The sequence below is a fragment of the Schistocerca nitens genome, chromosome 4, assembly GCF_023898315.1.
Source record: "Schistocerca nitens isolate TAMUIC-IGC-003100 chromosome 4, iqSchNite1.1, whole genome shotgun sequence".
NCBI lineage: Eukaryota > Metazoa > Arthropoda > Insecta > Orthoptera > Acrididae > Schistocerca > Schistocerca nitens.
In genome coordinates this window covers 546651423-546667124 of record NC_064617.1, presented here as the reverse complement: position 1 = coordinate 546667124, position 15702 = coordinate 546651423, and the positions used below count along the sequence as shown (strand labels likewise).

At 43.3% G+C, this 15702-nt stretch overlaps 1 protein-coding gene across 1 annotated transcript in view; it reads right to left on the bottom strand.

Moving 5' to 3' along the window:
• Nucleotides 1–15702, bottom strand: part of LOC126252611 (Ca(2+)/calmodulin-responsive adenylate cyclase) — a 370372-nt gene that overhangs the window by 170285 nt on the left and 184385 nt on the right. Inside the window, exons 9-10 of the mRNA XM_049953514.1 lie at nucleotides 13740–13898; nucleotides 12874–13018 (exon numbers count right to left, since the gene is read on the bottom strand). Of these exons, the coding sequence (XP_049809471.1) occupies nucleotides 12874–13018; nucleotides 13740–13898 (304 nt within the window). The remainder of the gene's footprint in view (nucleotides 1–12873; nucleotides 13019–13739; nucleotides 13899–15702) is intronic.

Genomic DNA, 15702 nt, shown 5'->3' with positions numbered 1-15702 from the left:
GGCAAGCATTAAAGCAGGTCAAGGAGAACCTTGGAAAGAAGGGACAAGAAATAAAAACTTTGCAGTTTGCTGATGGCATTGTAACTCTGTCAGACATGGTAAAGGGCTTGGAAGAGCAGTTGAATGGAATGGATAGTGTCTGAAAAGAGGTTATAAGATGAACATTAACTAAATTAAAACAAGGGTAATTGAAAGTATTCGAATTAAATCAGCTAATAATTACAGAATTAAAATAGAAATGAGCCACTAAAAGCAGTAAATCAATTTTCTTATTTGGGCAGCAAAATAACTGACTAAGGCCAAAGTAAAGAGTATAAAACATTGAATTTAATTTAAAATGTTAGCAAGTCTTTTCTGTAGGTATTTTTGTGGACTGTAGCCTTTGAGCTGTGAGTTTAACAGGGTGCAGCAGACTTGTAGAAATGACTAAGGCTAGGTTGTAGAAAAGTTGCATAAAAAAAGGGGTCTTGCTAACAGGGAGCAGTCACGGGAGATGTGTAGGCCAATTGCTATAGGAAAAGCTAACTACAGAATACCAGGTCACAAGCACCATGAAACCAAGCATCAAATTTAGTCAGCTGATAAAGAAAATTAGGGCCTTGTGTAGAGATTCTGATAGTGAGGATAAGGCACTTAATGCAGGAGGAGAAGGAAACAGCCTGGCTAGCAACTTAGAATCTAGCATCAAAGGTGACATGGAGGCAGGGCAAGCAGCAACAGCACACACTCCTGTGGGGTTTACTTAAGTTTTGCACTGACATGACCAACCCTCGATTAACACAGTTGTTAGCCATGTGAACAATGAACTGAACGAATTGCTTTTGACTGGGAAAAAAAAATTTCATATCTGTGCCCTGCCCATGGCTGCAACTGAGAGATGGGGAAACATTAATCACGGCCTGCACCTGAATAGAGGGGGAAGGAAAGATTAGCTGCTTATCTTGGTGAAAGAGTGGGGGGGGGGGGGGGGGAGGCCCTCAAGCACCAAAGACAAAATCTTGGTGATTACCGGAATCAAGGAGCACATTTTTTAGGTTAGAGCCAGGTTACAGATAGAGTGTATTGAAAGAAATTAGAGCAGAATAAGATCATAATATGTGTAGAAGTTCTGAGAAAAATACAATTTAATTGTTTCATCAGAACATTGTGGCACTTTCTGTGTAGCAAATAGTTAACAAAAGGTAATAAGTACCCACAGAAGGCAATAGTTCTAACAAATCTTTGTTCCACTTGTCAGAATATGTGAATTTCCGAAGCATTTGTATATGCCCCTCTGTTACTCAAGTATGATTGTACAACAACCCAAAATTTAATGTATATTTTGAAAATTGGTCAACTTGAAACACTAACTGCTTTCTGAGATTACGAAATTCTTGCTAACAATTTTTCATCGTGACGAATAAATTTCAATGCACCCCTCTAATGTTGGTACCAAAGAATGACACAAAATTTCTGCAATAACAGGCATAAGACGGTGGTATAGTTTTCTGGTTACCCCGTTTTTTCATTGTAACATATTCGCACTTTTTTCATTTAAGACTTACACACTGTTATCTAACACACTATTCAAAGTAAGACAAACCAACCTTTCAGAAATGGTCTTTTGATACGCTTAGGCCACATAGAAATATATTACATACCAGTACAATATTCTAATGATAACAAGAGGAACAGACACTGACAAGCTTTTTTATTAAGTCTTTAAGTCAAAATATGCTTCAGATTTTTGTTACCTGTACGACATTCATGAGGACAGTTTTACTTAAGATCTGTGGAAGAAACATTAGTATATCTATTTTTTGTAATATGTTTTCTTATTTTATATCATGTCCCACATAATTAAGACTGCTCACCATGTATGTATGGAACAGAAAGCATACCTAATCTGATTGGTTGGTTGGTTGGTTGATTTAAAGGCGGGAGAAGGGACCAAACTACCAGGTCATCGATCCCTTGTTCCTAATAAAACAATGCCACAAGTGTGAGAATAGCATGAAAGAAACATACAACACGAAATGGAAAGAAAGGAAAAACCACAAGAACGAAGGGAAGACAATGAGGACAAGAAAACAACAGAGATGCTAGAAACAGAAGAGAGTAAAACATGAAAGCAGATTACAGTGGCGGGCCAACCACGAGAACAAAAAGGGAAAGCCAGCCACTCTGCAACACATTGAAACCTCCAGACTAAAAGCACTAGGATGGAGGACACGGAGGGACGAAGGACGTGCGCTGAAGACTACGTAGAAGTATAAAATCCACTCTCATGGATAAAACGTAAAACTACAGCCACTGTGGAGGCACTGTCGCCCAACACCAAAGGCAGGGTGCTGGGAAAGTTTAAAGTCTGCCACAGAGTGGCTAAAAGTGGGCAGTCCAGCAAGAGGTGGACGACTGTCATTTGGGAGCCACAGCGACACTGAGATGGGTCCTCGAGTAGGTGACCATGCGTTAGCCACGTATGGCCAATGTGGAGCCGGCAGAGGACAACTGATCCCCTGCAAGAGGCCTGCATGGAAGACTTCCACACTTTCATAGTCTCCTTAATGACACGCAGTTTGTTGTGCGTGCTGTTATGACAGTCCGTCTCCAAAAGCTGGAAAACCCTATGGTGTAAGACAGAACGCAGGTCAGCTTCGGAGATGCCTATCTCCAGAAGCAGTTTCTGCATTGCCTGTTTGGCTCCATTGCCGGTTTGGCCAGCCTATCAGCAAGTTCATTGCCGGGGATTCCGACGTGCCCTGGGGTCCACACAAACACCATGGAATGGCGTGACTTTCCCAGGGCATAAATGGACTCCTGAATGGATACTACCCAGAGGGTGGCGAGGGTAGCACATTGGCGGCCGAAGACATCTGGCATAAGAAGTCAGCCTCATTCTGCCAACGGCCTTGTCAAAGATGGCGGAGGAGCGGATAGAGGTTCAGGGCACTCTCTTGTCCTAGGGGTGGGAAATTGCCCCTAAAGGCAGAAGAATCAGCAATGATCAACGACATGAGGATGCAGAAGGCAATGGAAACCACTGCATTAAAGACACGTAACGTGTATCCACAGGACATGTGGCCTGTAATTTAAGAAGTGTCATGATGATCTCTCCATTGGCAAAAGATTTGGATCTCCGCGAGGGGACTGCAAAGGGGGAGGTTACCATGAGAAAAAGATTGAATAATCAATGAAAGGATAACATTCTACGAGTTGGGGCGTGGAATGTCAGAAGCTTGAACGTGGTAGGGAAACTAGAAAATCTGAAAAGGGAAATGCAAAGGCTCAATCTAGATATAGTAGGGGTCAGTGAAGTGAAGTGGAAGGAAGACAAGGATTTCTGGTCAGATGAGCATCGGGTAATATCAACAGCAGCAGAAAATGGTATAACAGGTGTAGGATTCATTATGAATAGGAAGGTAGGGCAGAGGGTGTGTTACTGTGAACAGTTCAGTGACCGGGTTGTTCTAATCAGAATCAACAGCAGACCAACACCGACAACGATACTTCAGGTATACATGCCGACATCGCAAGCTGAAGATGAACAGATAGAGAAAGTGTATGAGGATATTGAAAATTTAATGCAGTATGTAAAGGGGGACGAAAATCTAATAGTCATGGGCGACTGGAATGCAGTTGTAGGGGAAGGAGTAGAAGAAAAGGTTACAGGAGAATATGCGCTTGGGACAAGGAATGAAAGAGGAGAAAGACTAATTGACTTCTGTAACAAGTTTCAGCTAGTAATAGTGAATACCTTATTCAAGAATCACAAGAGGAGGAGGTATACTTGGAAAAGGCCGGGAGATACGGGAAGATTTCAATTAGATTACATCATGGTCAGACAGAGATTCCGAAATCAGATACTGGATTGTAAGGTGTACCCAGGAGCAGATATAGACTCAGATCACAATATAGTAGTGATGAAGAGTAGGCTGAAGTTCAAGACATTAGTCACAAAGAATCAATACGCAAAGAAGTGGGTTACGGAAGTACTAAGGAATGACGAGATACGTTTGAAGTTCTCTAACGCTATAGATACAGCAATAAGGAATAGCGCAGTAGGCAGTACAGTTGAAGAGGAATGGACATCTCTAAAAAGGGCCATCACAGAAGTTGGGAAGGAAAACATAGGTACAAAGAAGGTAGCTGCGAAGAAACCATGTGTAACAGAAGAAATACTTCAGTTGATTGACGAAAGGAGGAAGTACAAAAATGTTCCGGGAAAATCAGGAATACAGAAATACAAGTCGCTGAGGAATGAAATAAATAGGAAGTGCAGGGAAGCTAAGACGAAATGGCTGCAGGGAAAATGTGAAGACATCGAAAAAGATATGATTGTCAGAAGGACAGACTCAGCATAGAGGTAAGTCAAAACAACCTTTGGTGACATTAAAAGCAATGGTGGTAACATTAAGAGTGCAACGGGAATTCCACTGTTAAATGCAGAGGAGAGAGCAGATAGGTGGAAAGAATATATTGAAAGCCTCTATGAGGGTGAAGATTTGTCTGATGTAATAGAAGAAGAAACAGGAGTCGATTTAGAAGAGATAGGGGATCCAGTATTAGAATCGGAATTTAAAAGAGCTTTGGAGGACTTACGGTCGAATAAGGCAGAAGGGATAGATTACATTCCATAAGAATTTCTAAAATCATTGGGGGAAGTGGCAACAAAATTACTATTTATGTTGGTGTGTAGAATATATGAGTCTGGCGACATACCATCTGACTTTCGGAAAAGCATCATCCACACAATTCCGAAGACGGCAAGAGCTGACAAGTGTGAGAATTATCGCACAATCAGCTTAACAGCTCATGCATCAAGGCTGCTTACAAGAATAATATACAGAAGAATGGAAAAGAAAATTGAGAATGCGCTAGGTGACGATCAGTTTGGCTTTAGGAAAAGTAAAGGGACGAGAGAGGCAATTCTGACATTACGGCTAATAATGGAAGCAAGGCTAAAGAAAAATCAAGACACTTTCATAGGATTTGTCGACCTGGAAAAAGCGTTCGACAATATAAAATGGTGCAAGCTGTTCGAGATTCTGAAAAAAGTAGGGGTAAGCTATAGGGAGAGACGCGTCATATACAATATGTACAACAACCAAGAGGGAATAATAAGAGTGGACGATCAAGAACAAAGTGCTCGTATTAAGAAGGGTGTAAGACAAGGCTGTAGACTTTCACCCCTACTCTTCAATCTGTACATCGAGGAAGCAATTATGGAAATAGAAGAAAGGTTCAGAAGTGGAATTAAAATACAAGGTGAAAGGATATCAATGATACGATTTGCTAATGACATTGCTATCCTGAGTGAAAGTGAAGAAGAATTAAATGATCTGCTGAACGGAATGAACAGTCTAATGAGTACACAGTATGGTTTGAGAGTAAATCGGAGAAAGACGAAGGTAATGAGAAGTAGTAGAAATGAGAACAGCGAGAAACTTAACATCAGGATTGATGGTCACAAAGTCAATGAAGTTAAGGAATTCTGCTACCTAGGCAGTAAAATAACCAATGACGGACGGAGCAAGGAGGACATCAAAAGCAGACTCGCTATGGCAAAAAAGGCATTTCTGGCCAAGAGAAGTATACTAATATCAAATACCGGCCTTAATTTGAGGAAGAAATTTCTGAGTATGTACGTCTGGAGTACAGCATTGTATAGTAGTGAAACATGGACTGTGGGAAAACTGGAACAGAAGAGAATCGAAGCATTTGAGATGTGGTGCTCTAGACGAATGTTGAAAATTAGGTGGACTGATAAGGTAAGGAATGAGGAGGTTCTACGCAGAATCAGAGAGGAAAGGAATATGTGGAAAACACTGATGAGGAGAAGGGACAGGATGATAGGGCATCTGCTAGGACATGAGGGAATGACTTCCATGGTACTAGAGGGAGCTGTAGAGGGCAAAAACTGTAGATGAAGACAGAGATTGGAATACGTCAAGCAAATAACTGAGGATGTAGGTTGCAAGTGCTACTCTGTGATGAAGAGGTTAGCACAGGAAAGGAATTCGTGGCGGGCTGCATCAAACCAGTCAGTAGACTGATGAGGGGGGGGGGAAAAAAAAACACCAAATGTGAAGCCTACATGACCATCAGCCATTGAGCCATTGGTGTAAACCGCTTCAGAGCCCCAGAACACATAAAGAATCGAGAGGAAGTGACAGCGGAGAGCGGCTAAGTTAACAGAGTCCTTAGGGCCATGCAAAAGGTCCAGATGAAGCTGCAGCTGAGGCGTAAACCATGGACGCATACATGACCGGACTGCAAGTAGAGGTGGTAAAGGGAAGGACTCCAGTTCGGAGAGAAGTGACCGCACAAGAACCGCAATCGTTAGCCCCGATCTGGGCCCCCAATGCGAAGACGGACTGCCATGGGCGGGAAAAGGAGATGGTAATTCAGATGCTTAGGGGAACTATGAATGTGTGCTGCGAGCAGTTGCGCATGTCTGATATGCAGTGGAGGGACACCAGCCTCCACCAGAACGGTGGTCACCGGACTTGTCCTAAAAGCTCCTGTCACTAATCAAATCCCACAGTGGTGCACAGGGTTGAGTAAATGCAACGCTGAAGGTGCTGCCGAACCATAAACCACACTCCCATAGTCAATTTGGGAATGGTAAAGGGCTCTGTACAGCTGCAGCAGTGTAGAGCGATCTGCAACCCAATTGGTGTTGCTCAGGCAATGGAGGGCATTGAGATGCTGCCAGCACTTCTGCTTAAGCTGATGAAGATGAGGGAGCCAAGTCAATTGAGCATTGAAAACCAGTCCTAGGAATTGATATGTCTCCACCACAGTGAGTGGATCGTCATTAAGGTAAAGTGTGGGTTCCGGATGAACGGTACGACGCTGACAGAAGTGCACGACACACGACTTTTCGGCTGAAAACTGGAAGCCATGGGCTAGAGCTGCACCTTGTGGATAGCTCCCTGGAGGTGCCACTCAGCAACAACTGTACTGGAGCAGCAGTACGAAATGCAGAAGTCGTCTGCATACAGAGAAGGTGAGACAGAGGGCCTAACAGCTGGTACTAGACCTTCAATGGCCACTAAAAATAGAGAGACAAACAATACAGAGCCCTGCAGGACTCCATTCTCCTGGATATGGATGGAACTATGGGAGTCATGGAGCGACAGGAAGTTTTGGATAAAAATCGGGAGTTGTCCCCGGAGACCCCACTTGTACAATATGACAATGATATGATGTCACCAAGTTGTGTTGTATGCTTTATGTAAGTCAAAAAAGACCGCAGTCAGGTGTTGCCATCTGGAAAATGCTCTTCAGATGGCAGACTCGATGGATACAAGATTATCAGTGGTAGAGCAACCCTGGTGGAAGCCGCCCTGACATAGAGCGAGCAAGCCACGTGACTCCAGGACCCAACCCAACTGTCGACATACCCTACATTGCAGCAGCTTACAAAGAATGTTGGTGACGCTGATAGCTATCCACATCAAGTGGGTTTTTATCGGGTTTGAGCACCGGAATGGTGGTGCCCTCCCGCCATGGCGATGGAAAGACGCCATTGCACTAGATCCGGTTGAAGATGACGAGAAGATGTCGCTTGTAGTCATATGAGAGATGTTTAATCATCTGGCTGTGGATGCGATCAGGCCCAGGAGCTGTGTTGGGGCAATGTGCAAGGGCACTGAAGAGCTCCCACTCTGTAAATGGGGTGTTATAGGATTCACTGCAGCATGTAGTGAATGAGAGGATGTTCCCTTCCAGCCGCCATTAGAGTGTGCAAAAGGCTGGGGGGTAATTCTCCAACGCAGAGCTCGAACAAAGTGCTCAGCAAAGTCTCAGCAATCATGTTTGCATCAGTACCATTTATGGTAACACCGGGGACAGCTGTTGAGGCCTGTTAGCCATTTGATCTTTGTCCAGATTTGGGAAGGTGACATGTGGTACCCAATGGTGGAGATGTATCTCTCCCAACACTCCTCCTCCCATTGTTTGATAAGGTAGCGAACACAGGCACAGAGACATTTAAAAGCTATGAGGTGCTCCAGGGAAGGGTGCCACTTATGCCACTGTAGAGCTTGCCGACACTCCTTAATTGCTTCAGCGACTTCCGACAACCACCAAGGGACTACCTTACGCCTCGGGCAGCCTAAAGAACGAGGGATCGCGTTTTCTGCCACAGAAACAATTGTGCTAGTAACCTGCTCAACCTTCACATCGATGTTACCATGTGGGGGAGATTCAGTGGTGACAGCAGAGGTGAAAGTTCCCCAGTCTGCCTTGTTCAAAGCCCATCTGGGCAGGCGTCCATGTGTCTGACACTGGGGCGTGATGGGAAGATGTGGAAGTGGTCACTACCACACAGGTCATCATGTGCTCTCCAGTGGATATATGGGAGAAGTCCTGGGCTGCAAATTGATAAATCAATGGCCGAGTAACTACCATGAGCACACTGAAATGTGTGGCAGCCCCAGTATTTAAGAGGCAGAGGTCGAACTGCGACAGTAAAGTTTCAACATCTCTGCCTCGGCCAGTAAGAATGGTACCACCTCACAAGGGGTTATGGGCATTAAAATCTCCCAGAAGTAGGAAAGGTTTAGGGAGTTGATCAATCAGTGCAGCTAATACATTCAGGGGTAATGCACCATCTGGAGGAAGATAAACATTGCAGTTATTTCTTGCGTCGTCCCTATTCTGACAACCACAGCTTCAAGAGGGGTTTGAAGGGGCACATGTTCACTACAGACCGAGTTTAGGACATAAAGGCAAACTCCACCTGAAACTCGATTATAGTCACTATGGTTCCTGTAATTTCCCTTATAGCCACAGTGGGCGGGAGTCCGCATTGCTGGGAACCAGGTTTCCTGGAGGGCAAAGCAGATAGCAAGTGTAAAGCTTAACAGTTGCTGTAGGTCAGCCAGGTGGTGGAAAAAACCACCGTAATTTCACTGGGGGATGACATCATGAGACTGGGAAGGCATGGAACATTCAATGAGGGATTTATTGCCTGAGCAGTCTATGTCCATTGTGTCTGAGGGTCTGGTGAGATCTAGGTCCTCTGGAGACGCCAAAATCTCCACCTGATCCTCAGCCGCAGAGCTTGTAGGTAGCGGTGGTGTGGGTGACACTGCAATGTCTCTGGTCTTAGGGGCTTTCTTTTTGGATTTCTCTCGCTGCTCCTTGGGTTTCCCTGGCTAGGAGGACTTCACTGGCTCAGTCTCCGGGACTGAGGATGAGCGTGAAGCCATACAACCAGCTGCTTTTGGGCTCTTCAGTCACTGGCAGGTGTTGTCTTTTCCACTAGAAGAAACCTAGGAATGGAGTGACCCAAGGTACCCCTTCCCAGCGAGAGAAGCCGAAGAAGACTTACGCTTCTCCAGCTTAGAAGTGGGGACAGATGTCCCCGATGGTTAGGGGGGGCGGGGGGGTGGGGGGCTGGGGGTGGGGGTGGGGGGGGGGGTGGGGAGGTGCAGGAGAACAGGGAGGGAAATACCCCTCACCATCAAGGGGGAAGGTGTAGTCTTCCGGCTCTGAGAGGTGACTTGGGTTGGCAGAGCTGATGGTGCCAGAACTGTTGTAGCGGCAGCATAAGACAATGTCATACACACAGGATACAGGTGTTCAAATTTTCTCTTAGCCTCAGTGTAGGTCAGTTGGTCCAGAGTCTTTTACTCCATGATTTTCCTTTCTTTCTCGAGAATCCTGCAGTCAAGCGAGCAAGGCAAATAGTGCTCTCCACAGTTGACACACATGGGAGGTGGGGCACATGGAGTGTTGGGATGTGATGGGCATCTGCAATCTTGGCACATGATGTTGGAAATACAGTGGGAAGACATGGTCAAACTTCCAGCACTTAAAGCACCGCATTGGGAGAGAGATATAGGGCTTTACATCACACCAGTAGACCATCACCTTGACCTTCTCGGGCAATGTATTACCCTCAAAGGCCAAGATGAAGGCACTGGTGGCAACCTGATTATCCTTCTGACCCCCGGCGGACACACCGGACGAAATGTACACCTCGCCACTCTAAATCGGCACACAGCTCATCGTCGAAATGCAAAAGAAGGTCTCTGTGAAATATGATATCCTGGACCATATTTAAGCTCTTACGGGGCATGATGGTTACAGAAACATCCCCCAGCTTGTCACAAGTGAGTAACTCCCGTGACTGCACAGAGGATGCTGTTTTGATCAAGACTGACCCAGATCACATTTTGGACAAGCCCTCCACCTCCCCGAACTTGTCCTCTAAATGCTCAACAAAAAAACTGAGGCTTCATTGTCAAGAAAGATTCCCCATCAGCTCTCGAACATACAAGGTACCAGGGCGAATAAGGTCCACTGCCATCCTTAGCCTGATGTTCCTCCCATGGTGTTGCCAGGGAGGGGAATGGTTTGGGGGCCTACTTCTGTGTGTTGAATTGAGCTCGTGATCGCTTAGAGACTGCTAGTGTTTCACTACCAGCAAGAGATGATGAAACTACACTTCATCGTGTGTCATCTGCCCTGATGCCACCCACTCTTGACCAGGGGCCCTCCCCACGGGTGCCACCCAGCTGCAGCAAAGGCCACCTGGCAGCATGGCCATTGCCGGGAGTCCCAATGCCCCAGGGGGATGGGCATCCACCCCTTGGCATACGTGGGGAGTTAACGGCACAGGCATCAGCAGAGCGATTCCTGTGTGGTCAGGGGGATACAACTAACAGGGTACGTGGCGGCCCCACCACAACAGACTGGCTACCGTGCTGGATTTCAAGTGCAAAGAAGTCCATGGTCATCATCAATGCAGAAATCGACACTGCATAGTGCATGGTGGTAAACGCACCCAGGAAGGTGCCCTCAGTCAAGAGATGGAGAATGGGAAGGACTGCAATGCGACAATGAGAAAGTGCGCTGAAATTCTTAATGCATGATGGACATGAAGCACCTTGTAAGGCACCCTTCCCTAATTGGCTCGCTCTTTGGGAAAATTTTGAAGAATGGAGGTCAAACCCTACAGGGGACCATCACATAAAGGCCGAAACATGTGAAACTCCTTTTAGTCGCCTCATACAACAGGCAGAAATACCTCAGGCCTATTCTAACCTCCGGACCTGCAGCGGGGATCTAATCTGAACTTCAAGTTTAGAAGGAAGTATATTTTATGAGTGCTGGGCTGTCATATGAAGAAACACAAGGCTAAATAGTTTTGATGTTGCAGCAGGGTTATCAACATAAATACACACCACACAGTAAAATATTGCTGCGTAGGACAGTTGCCAGCTTTTCCTGCATAATGCTGAACCTGGTGAGCCTATTTAAGGAAATATAGTGCTTGTCAGGAAGCAACTGACCACAGTCAAGCATAGATGTCAAACAGAAGCACCTCATTCTTCTCTCTGTCAATTGTTTGGAAATATCCTGTATATAGGACACTGTTATTCGCACAGTTCATGTTACAGTTTATGCATGTTGTATCCGTGGGTCACAAAAAGCTCAGTTTCCCACTAGAAATTATTCAGGAAGTTGCACCAGTTTACGACAAAGTCGTACTTTTGAGCAGTCAAGTGATAACTGTCATCACTTTCTTCAACAGTAATACGCGACCATTTGTAGACAGTCCACAAGTGTGGCATTTCCATAAATTTGGTCACATTTGTAGTACTGCATGCTGTGTGTCTTAATAAACCACTAAGCAGTATAGACTAGGTGGAAGAAAAAATTTTGCAGAAAATTCCCTTACAGTTGAATAATAAGTATATTTGACGAAAATTAAAAATACTTGTGTTTCCCTTGCACATTCACAATCTTTACACATGTGGCCCATTCCTTGCATTTTATTTGGAGTGTTCTATGTTGAAATGTTGCCGCCCCCCCCCCCCCCCTTCCTTTAACCTTTTCCCTTCCCGATCTCTGACAATTAAAAGAGATGTGAATATCAAAAAGGATTGTGTGTGTTACAGATTCTGCATCCATGTATTGATTGTTTATCAACTTAATCAACATCGTGACTGATATGTTGTCTGAACAGTGTACCAGCTTTGCTAATTACTCCACAAAAGCCTGCCAGCTGTCTGTCAGTATAGTACCCCAGCAGTTCCTCATACAAGGTGAAATGTCTTCTGCTAATCACTTCAAATCTGTAAAAAGATGGAAATCACTTGGTGAAATATTCAGAGTGTATGAAAATTGATTCAACAGATCCTATATGAATTGTTAAAGAAGTTGTTGAGTTGATGCTGCAGCATGTGTTTCGGGATGCATGCAGCAGAATGGCATTCAACATATATATATATGTGGCACTGATACACTATTTTGATGAATGTGTCAGGTGCCATGGTAATTACACACAAAAATAATCAATACACGCTCGCATACAAACCTTTGCTGATACCGACACTTGGTTTATTTTCAGGTTCTACTGGAGGAAGGGAGGTGGGAAAACGAAGGGGGAAAGGTGGGCAGAGTGGAGAGAGGAAACCTTGTGCATTGTAATGCCATTAATGATGTTTGCCAAGTGTTAATTCTCTTACCAAGGAAAAATTAATTCCTGCCAAATGAAAGAACAACTGAAGATAGAAAGTGCAGGACACAAGAAAATTGTTTTAACTTACAGAACCTAGGGAATTTTTGGCACATGAAATAAAATGGTTCATCAGAACAACAGTCACATTAACATTCCATTATAATTCACATCTGAGCTTTTCAAAAATTCTCATTCGGTCCCTTCTTTTACTGTACATTTATCACCTGTGAATTTTCATCTCTGTTTATGCTGTATTAGGTAACCTTTTCTTCTTTTTTTCTTATTAACATTCTATGTGACCAAATGTCATTAAAAAAGTTAAGTAAAATTCAAATGGAGAACAAAAAAGTATGTACAAAACAACAAGTTCAAAAATAGCCGGTTCTGGATTTAAAATGGGAGGCAGCACTTACCTTCCGTCTCCTAGCAGGTGGCACAATGAAGTACGTGGTGACACTGTTATCCCGAAGGTACTGGTTCCTTGTCCCACCGTGGCCTGCTTCCACTTCGTACTCACCACCGAGATAGTCCAATGTAGCCTGCGTTACGTGCACACGGCTGCAAAATCAATATCATTAATATGTGTGTGTGTGTGTGTGTGTGTGTGTGACAAAGCAGAGCCTTATGAGATGTGCTGTGGAATGACTCAATTCGCAGCAGCAGCCAGTTCAGGGTCCTTCTATGTAAAGGCTTTCAGAAATGAAATGTGTTGAATAATTTGAAAGGAGGTAATTCTCATTGCAGCAAAAAACGAAGTCCAAGAAACATGAATTGATAAAAGTTACTTTCCAAAATATGAATACCTGTTTACAGAAAGGGAAGCACGTAATGTCCACTCTTGATACTTGTTCAAATGAGGTGCTCAACAAGATGGTCACCCATGTTAGTGGATCCCTCTTACTTTCAATGTAGGGAATCACATACAAAAGTTGACCCAGTTATTGTTATACTTACTGCCAAGCATTACAGATACAATATCTTTGCATCTGTTCTTCTGTTAATAAAATCACAATGGGCCAAAAGATTATGTATATAAACTAACAGGAACTAAAGCACAGACAAGCATCACATGGATATTTTCAGCCTTATCAATGTTTGTTTGATTCTCCCTTTTAGTACAAGTTTATGTACATATTCTGATGATCCATTTTATCCTTATTAAATAATCTTATGTGAAGATAACGGTATAAACAACACTAGTTATCAAATAAATACATATTTCACTTGCCATGAGGTAAGCTGTACTGTTATTTCTAACAGTGCAACTTTTATGGCTTACCCAGGCTCTCCACCAGCTTCCATGTGGTTTGCAAGTGTGACATCATTAGACCAGACATCATACTGCCACTTTCGCAGGCCCAGCACACCACACAGCACACGGCCTGAATGGATGCCAACCCTCATATTGAGTTGGACATCTGTTGCTTCCACCACAGACCTGTTAACAGTGATACCCAATATAGTGCTTGTAACCAACATCTTGCACCATGTAGTAGTAAGTTGGTAGTATTTTCTCACCACCCTATTCTACAGAAATATTGGATAGCACTGATTACAGAAAATAAAGGATAATACCAAACTTTTATTGTTATTACTCTTGAAACTTCCTGGCAGATTAAAGCTGTGTACCAGGCTGAGACACGAACTAGAGACCTTTTGCCTTTCATAGGCAACTGCTCTAACAAATTAAGTCTGGAAGGAAGGAGATCATGTAAGGCTGTGAGGACAAGTCATGGGTTGTTCTTGGGTGGCTCAATCGGTAGAGCAGTTGCCTGCAAAAGGCAAAGGTCCCAAATCCAAGTCTCGCTCTGGTACACAGTTTTAATACACTTGGAAGTTGCATATCAGCGTACACTTCGCTGCAGAGCAAAAATTTCATTCTGGTTAATACTCTTGCTTAAGATTGTGAAGTAACGACATAACTGGAGATTTTCACCAATATCACTCAGAAGAAAATGATGACAGTGATGGATGATTTAAACTAAGATGGGTTGAAACTCAGAATTAATTTATTGCATTAATCTACTAAAAGGAATTAATTAAAAGACTAAGCTGGGACAATACACATTAATGATTTGAAAAAATAACCGAGAGCTTTTTTTGTGTCTTTAAGAATCAGTATGCCTCAAAACTAAAAAGAGTAAGAATATTAGAAAGTGGTTATAAACAAATACTGCATACATCTACTGGCTATTTTTCTACATAATCATAGTGATGACCAAGATATTTGTCATAAATTTGTACCAGCTTTCCTGTACCCTCTACAAAAGGATATTCCCTTGTCCATCAAGCCATGCCATACCCTGCAGATTCCTACTAGAGGAAAAATGTCATCTGATCCATTACCTTTTCATCTTTGAAAATAGTTGTTTCTGGAACTGCTGGAAGCAGAAGCATGCTATCGGTGCCCAGTGTATTGGCTACTGTTGGGGGTGAGGAGAGGTCTGCTTCTTTCTCAGAGGCATGCAGGCAGCATACTGGAATGAACATTGCATTCACAGTGCCTATTACAATGATACAGTATGCTGTATTATGTAGTAGGTAAGAATGGCAACAGCCAGAAACATTCCATACCCAACTGAAGTCATCCGACTTCCGCTAATTTTTTTCAATCTCAAGTTACATTGTGAGTATAGTATCCTCCACAGAGCAGCCAAAATTGTTGTTGTCCCTGGTGACATGAAGTCCTGTGGCTTCCTCAAATGAGAACTTGCATATAACTATGATTAAGGACATCACTGACAGGCAACAGACTTTTTTTTCTTGCAGAGGATCCATGAAAGCTGGTGCACATTTATGACAAATGTCTAAATTGCCACAATGATTATGATGAAAATCAGTCAACAAATATCTTTACATAAACTCTTGTCATCATACTTACTTTCATTTTCAGTCACATTTGAGGTTAAAAAAACTGTGCTTCACATATTTTCGAAAAAGCGTTTTAAAGTATCAGTCTATGCTACACAGGATCTATATTTAGTAAGTACAATTCTTGACTGGTTTATTTAGTTGGTATATCAGTATTAATGGATGAGCATTTAACTCTACACAGATACCCTACAAGAAAAATGTTGTTTGATTACTGAATCACTGTTCTTTAAATTTTGAGAACCTGTGCCAACTAATGGCATGCTTTAAGTCTGGACTTAAATCATACAATATCTGAATCAGATGGGTAACAGGTAAGTTTCATTTTTTCACACAGCCAGTTACAGTATTAGATTGCTTACATTCACGGA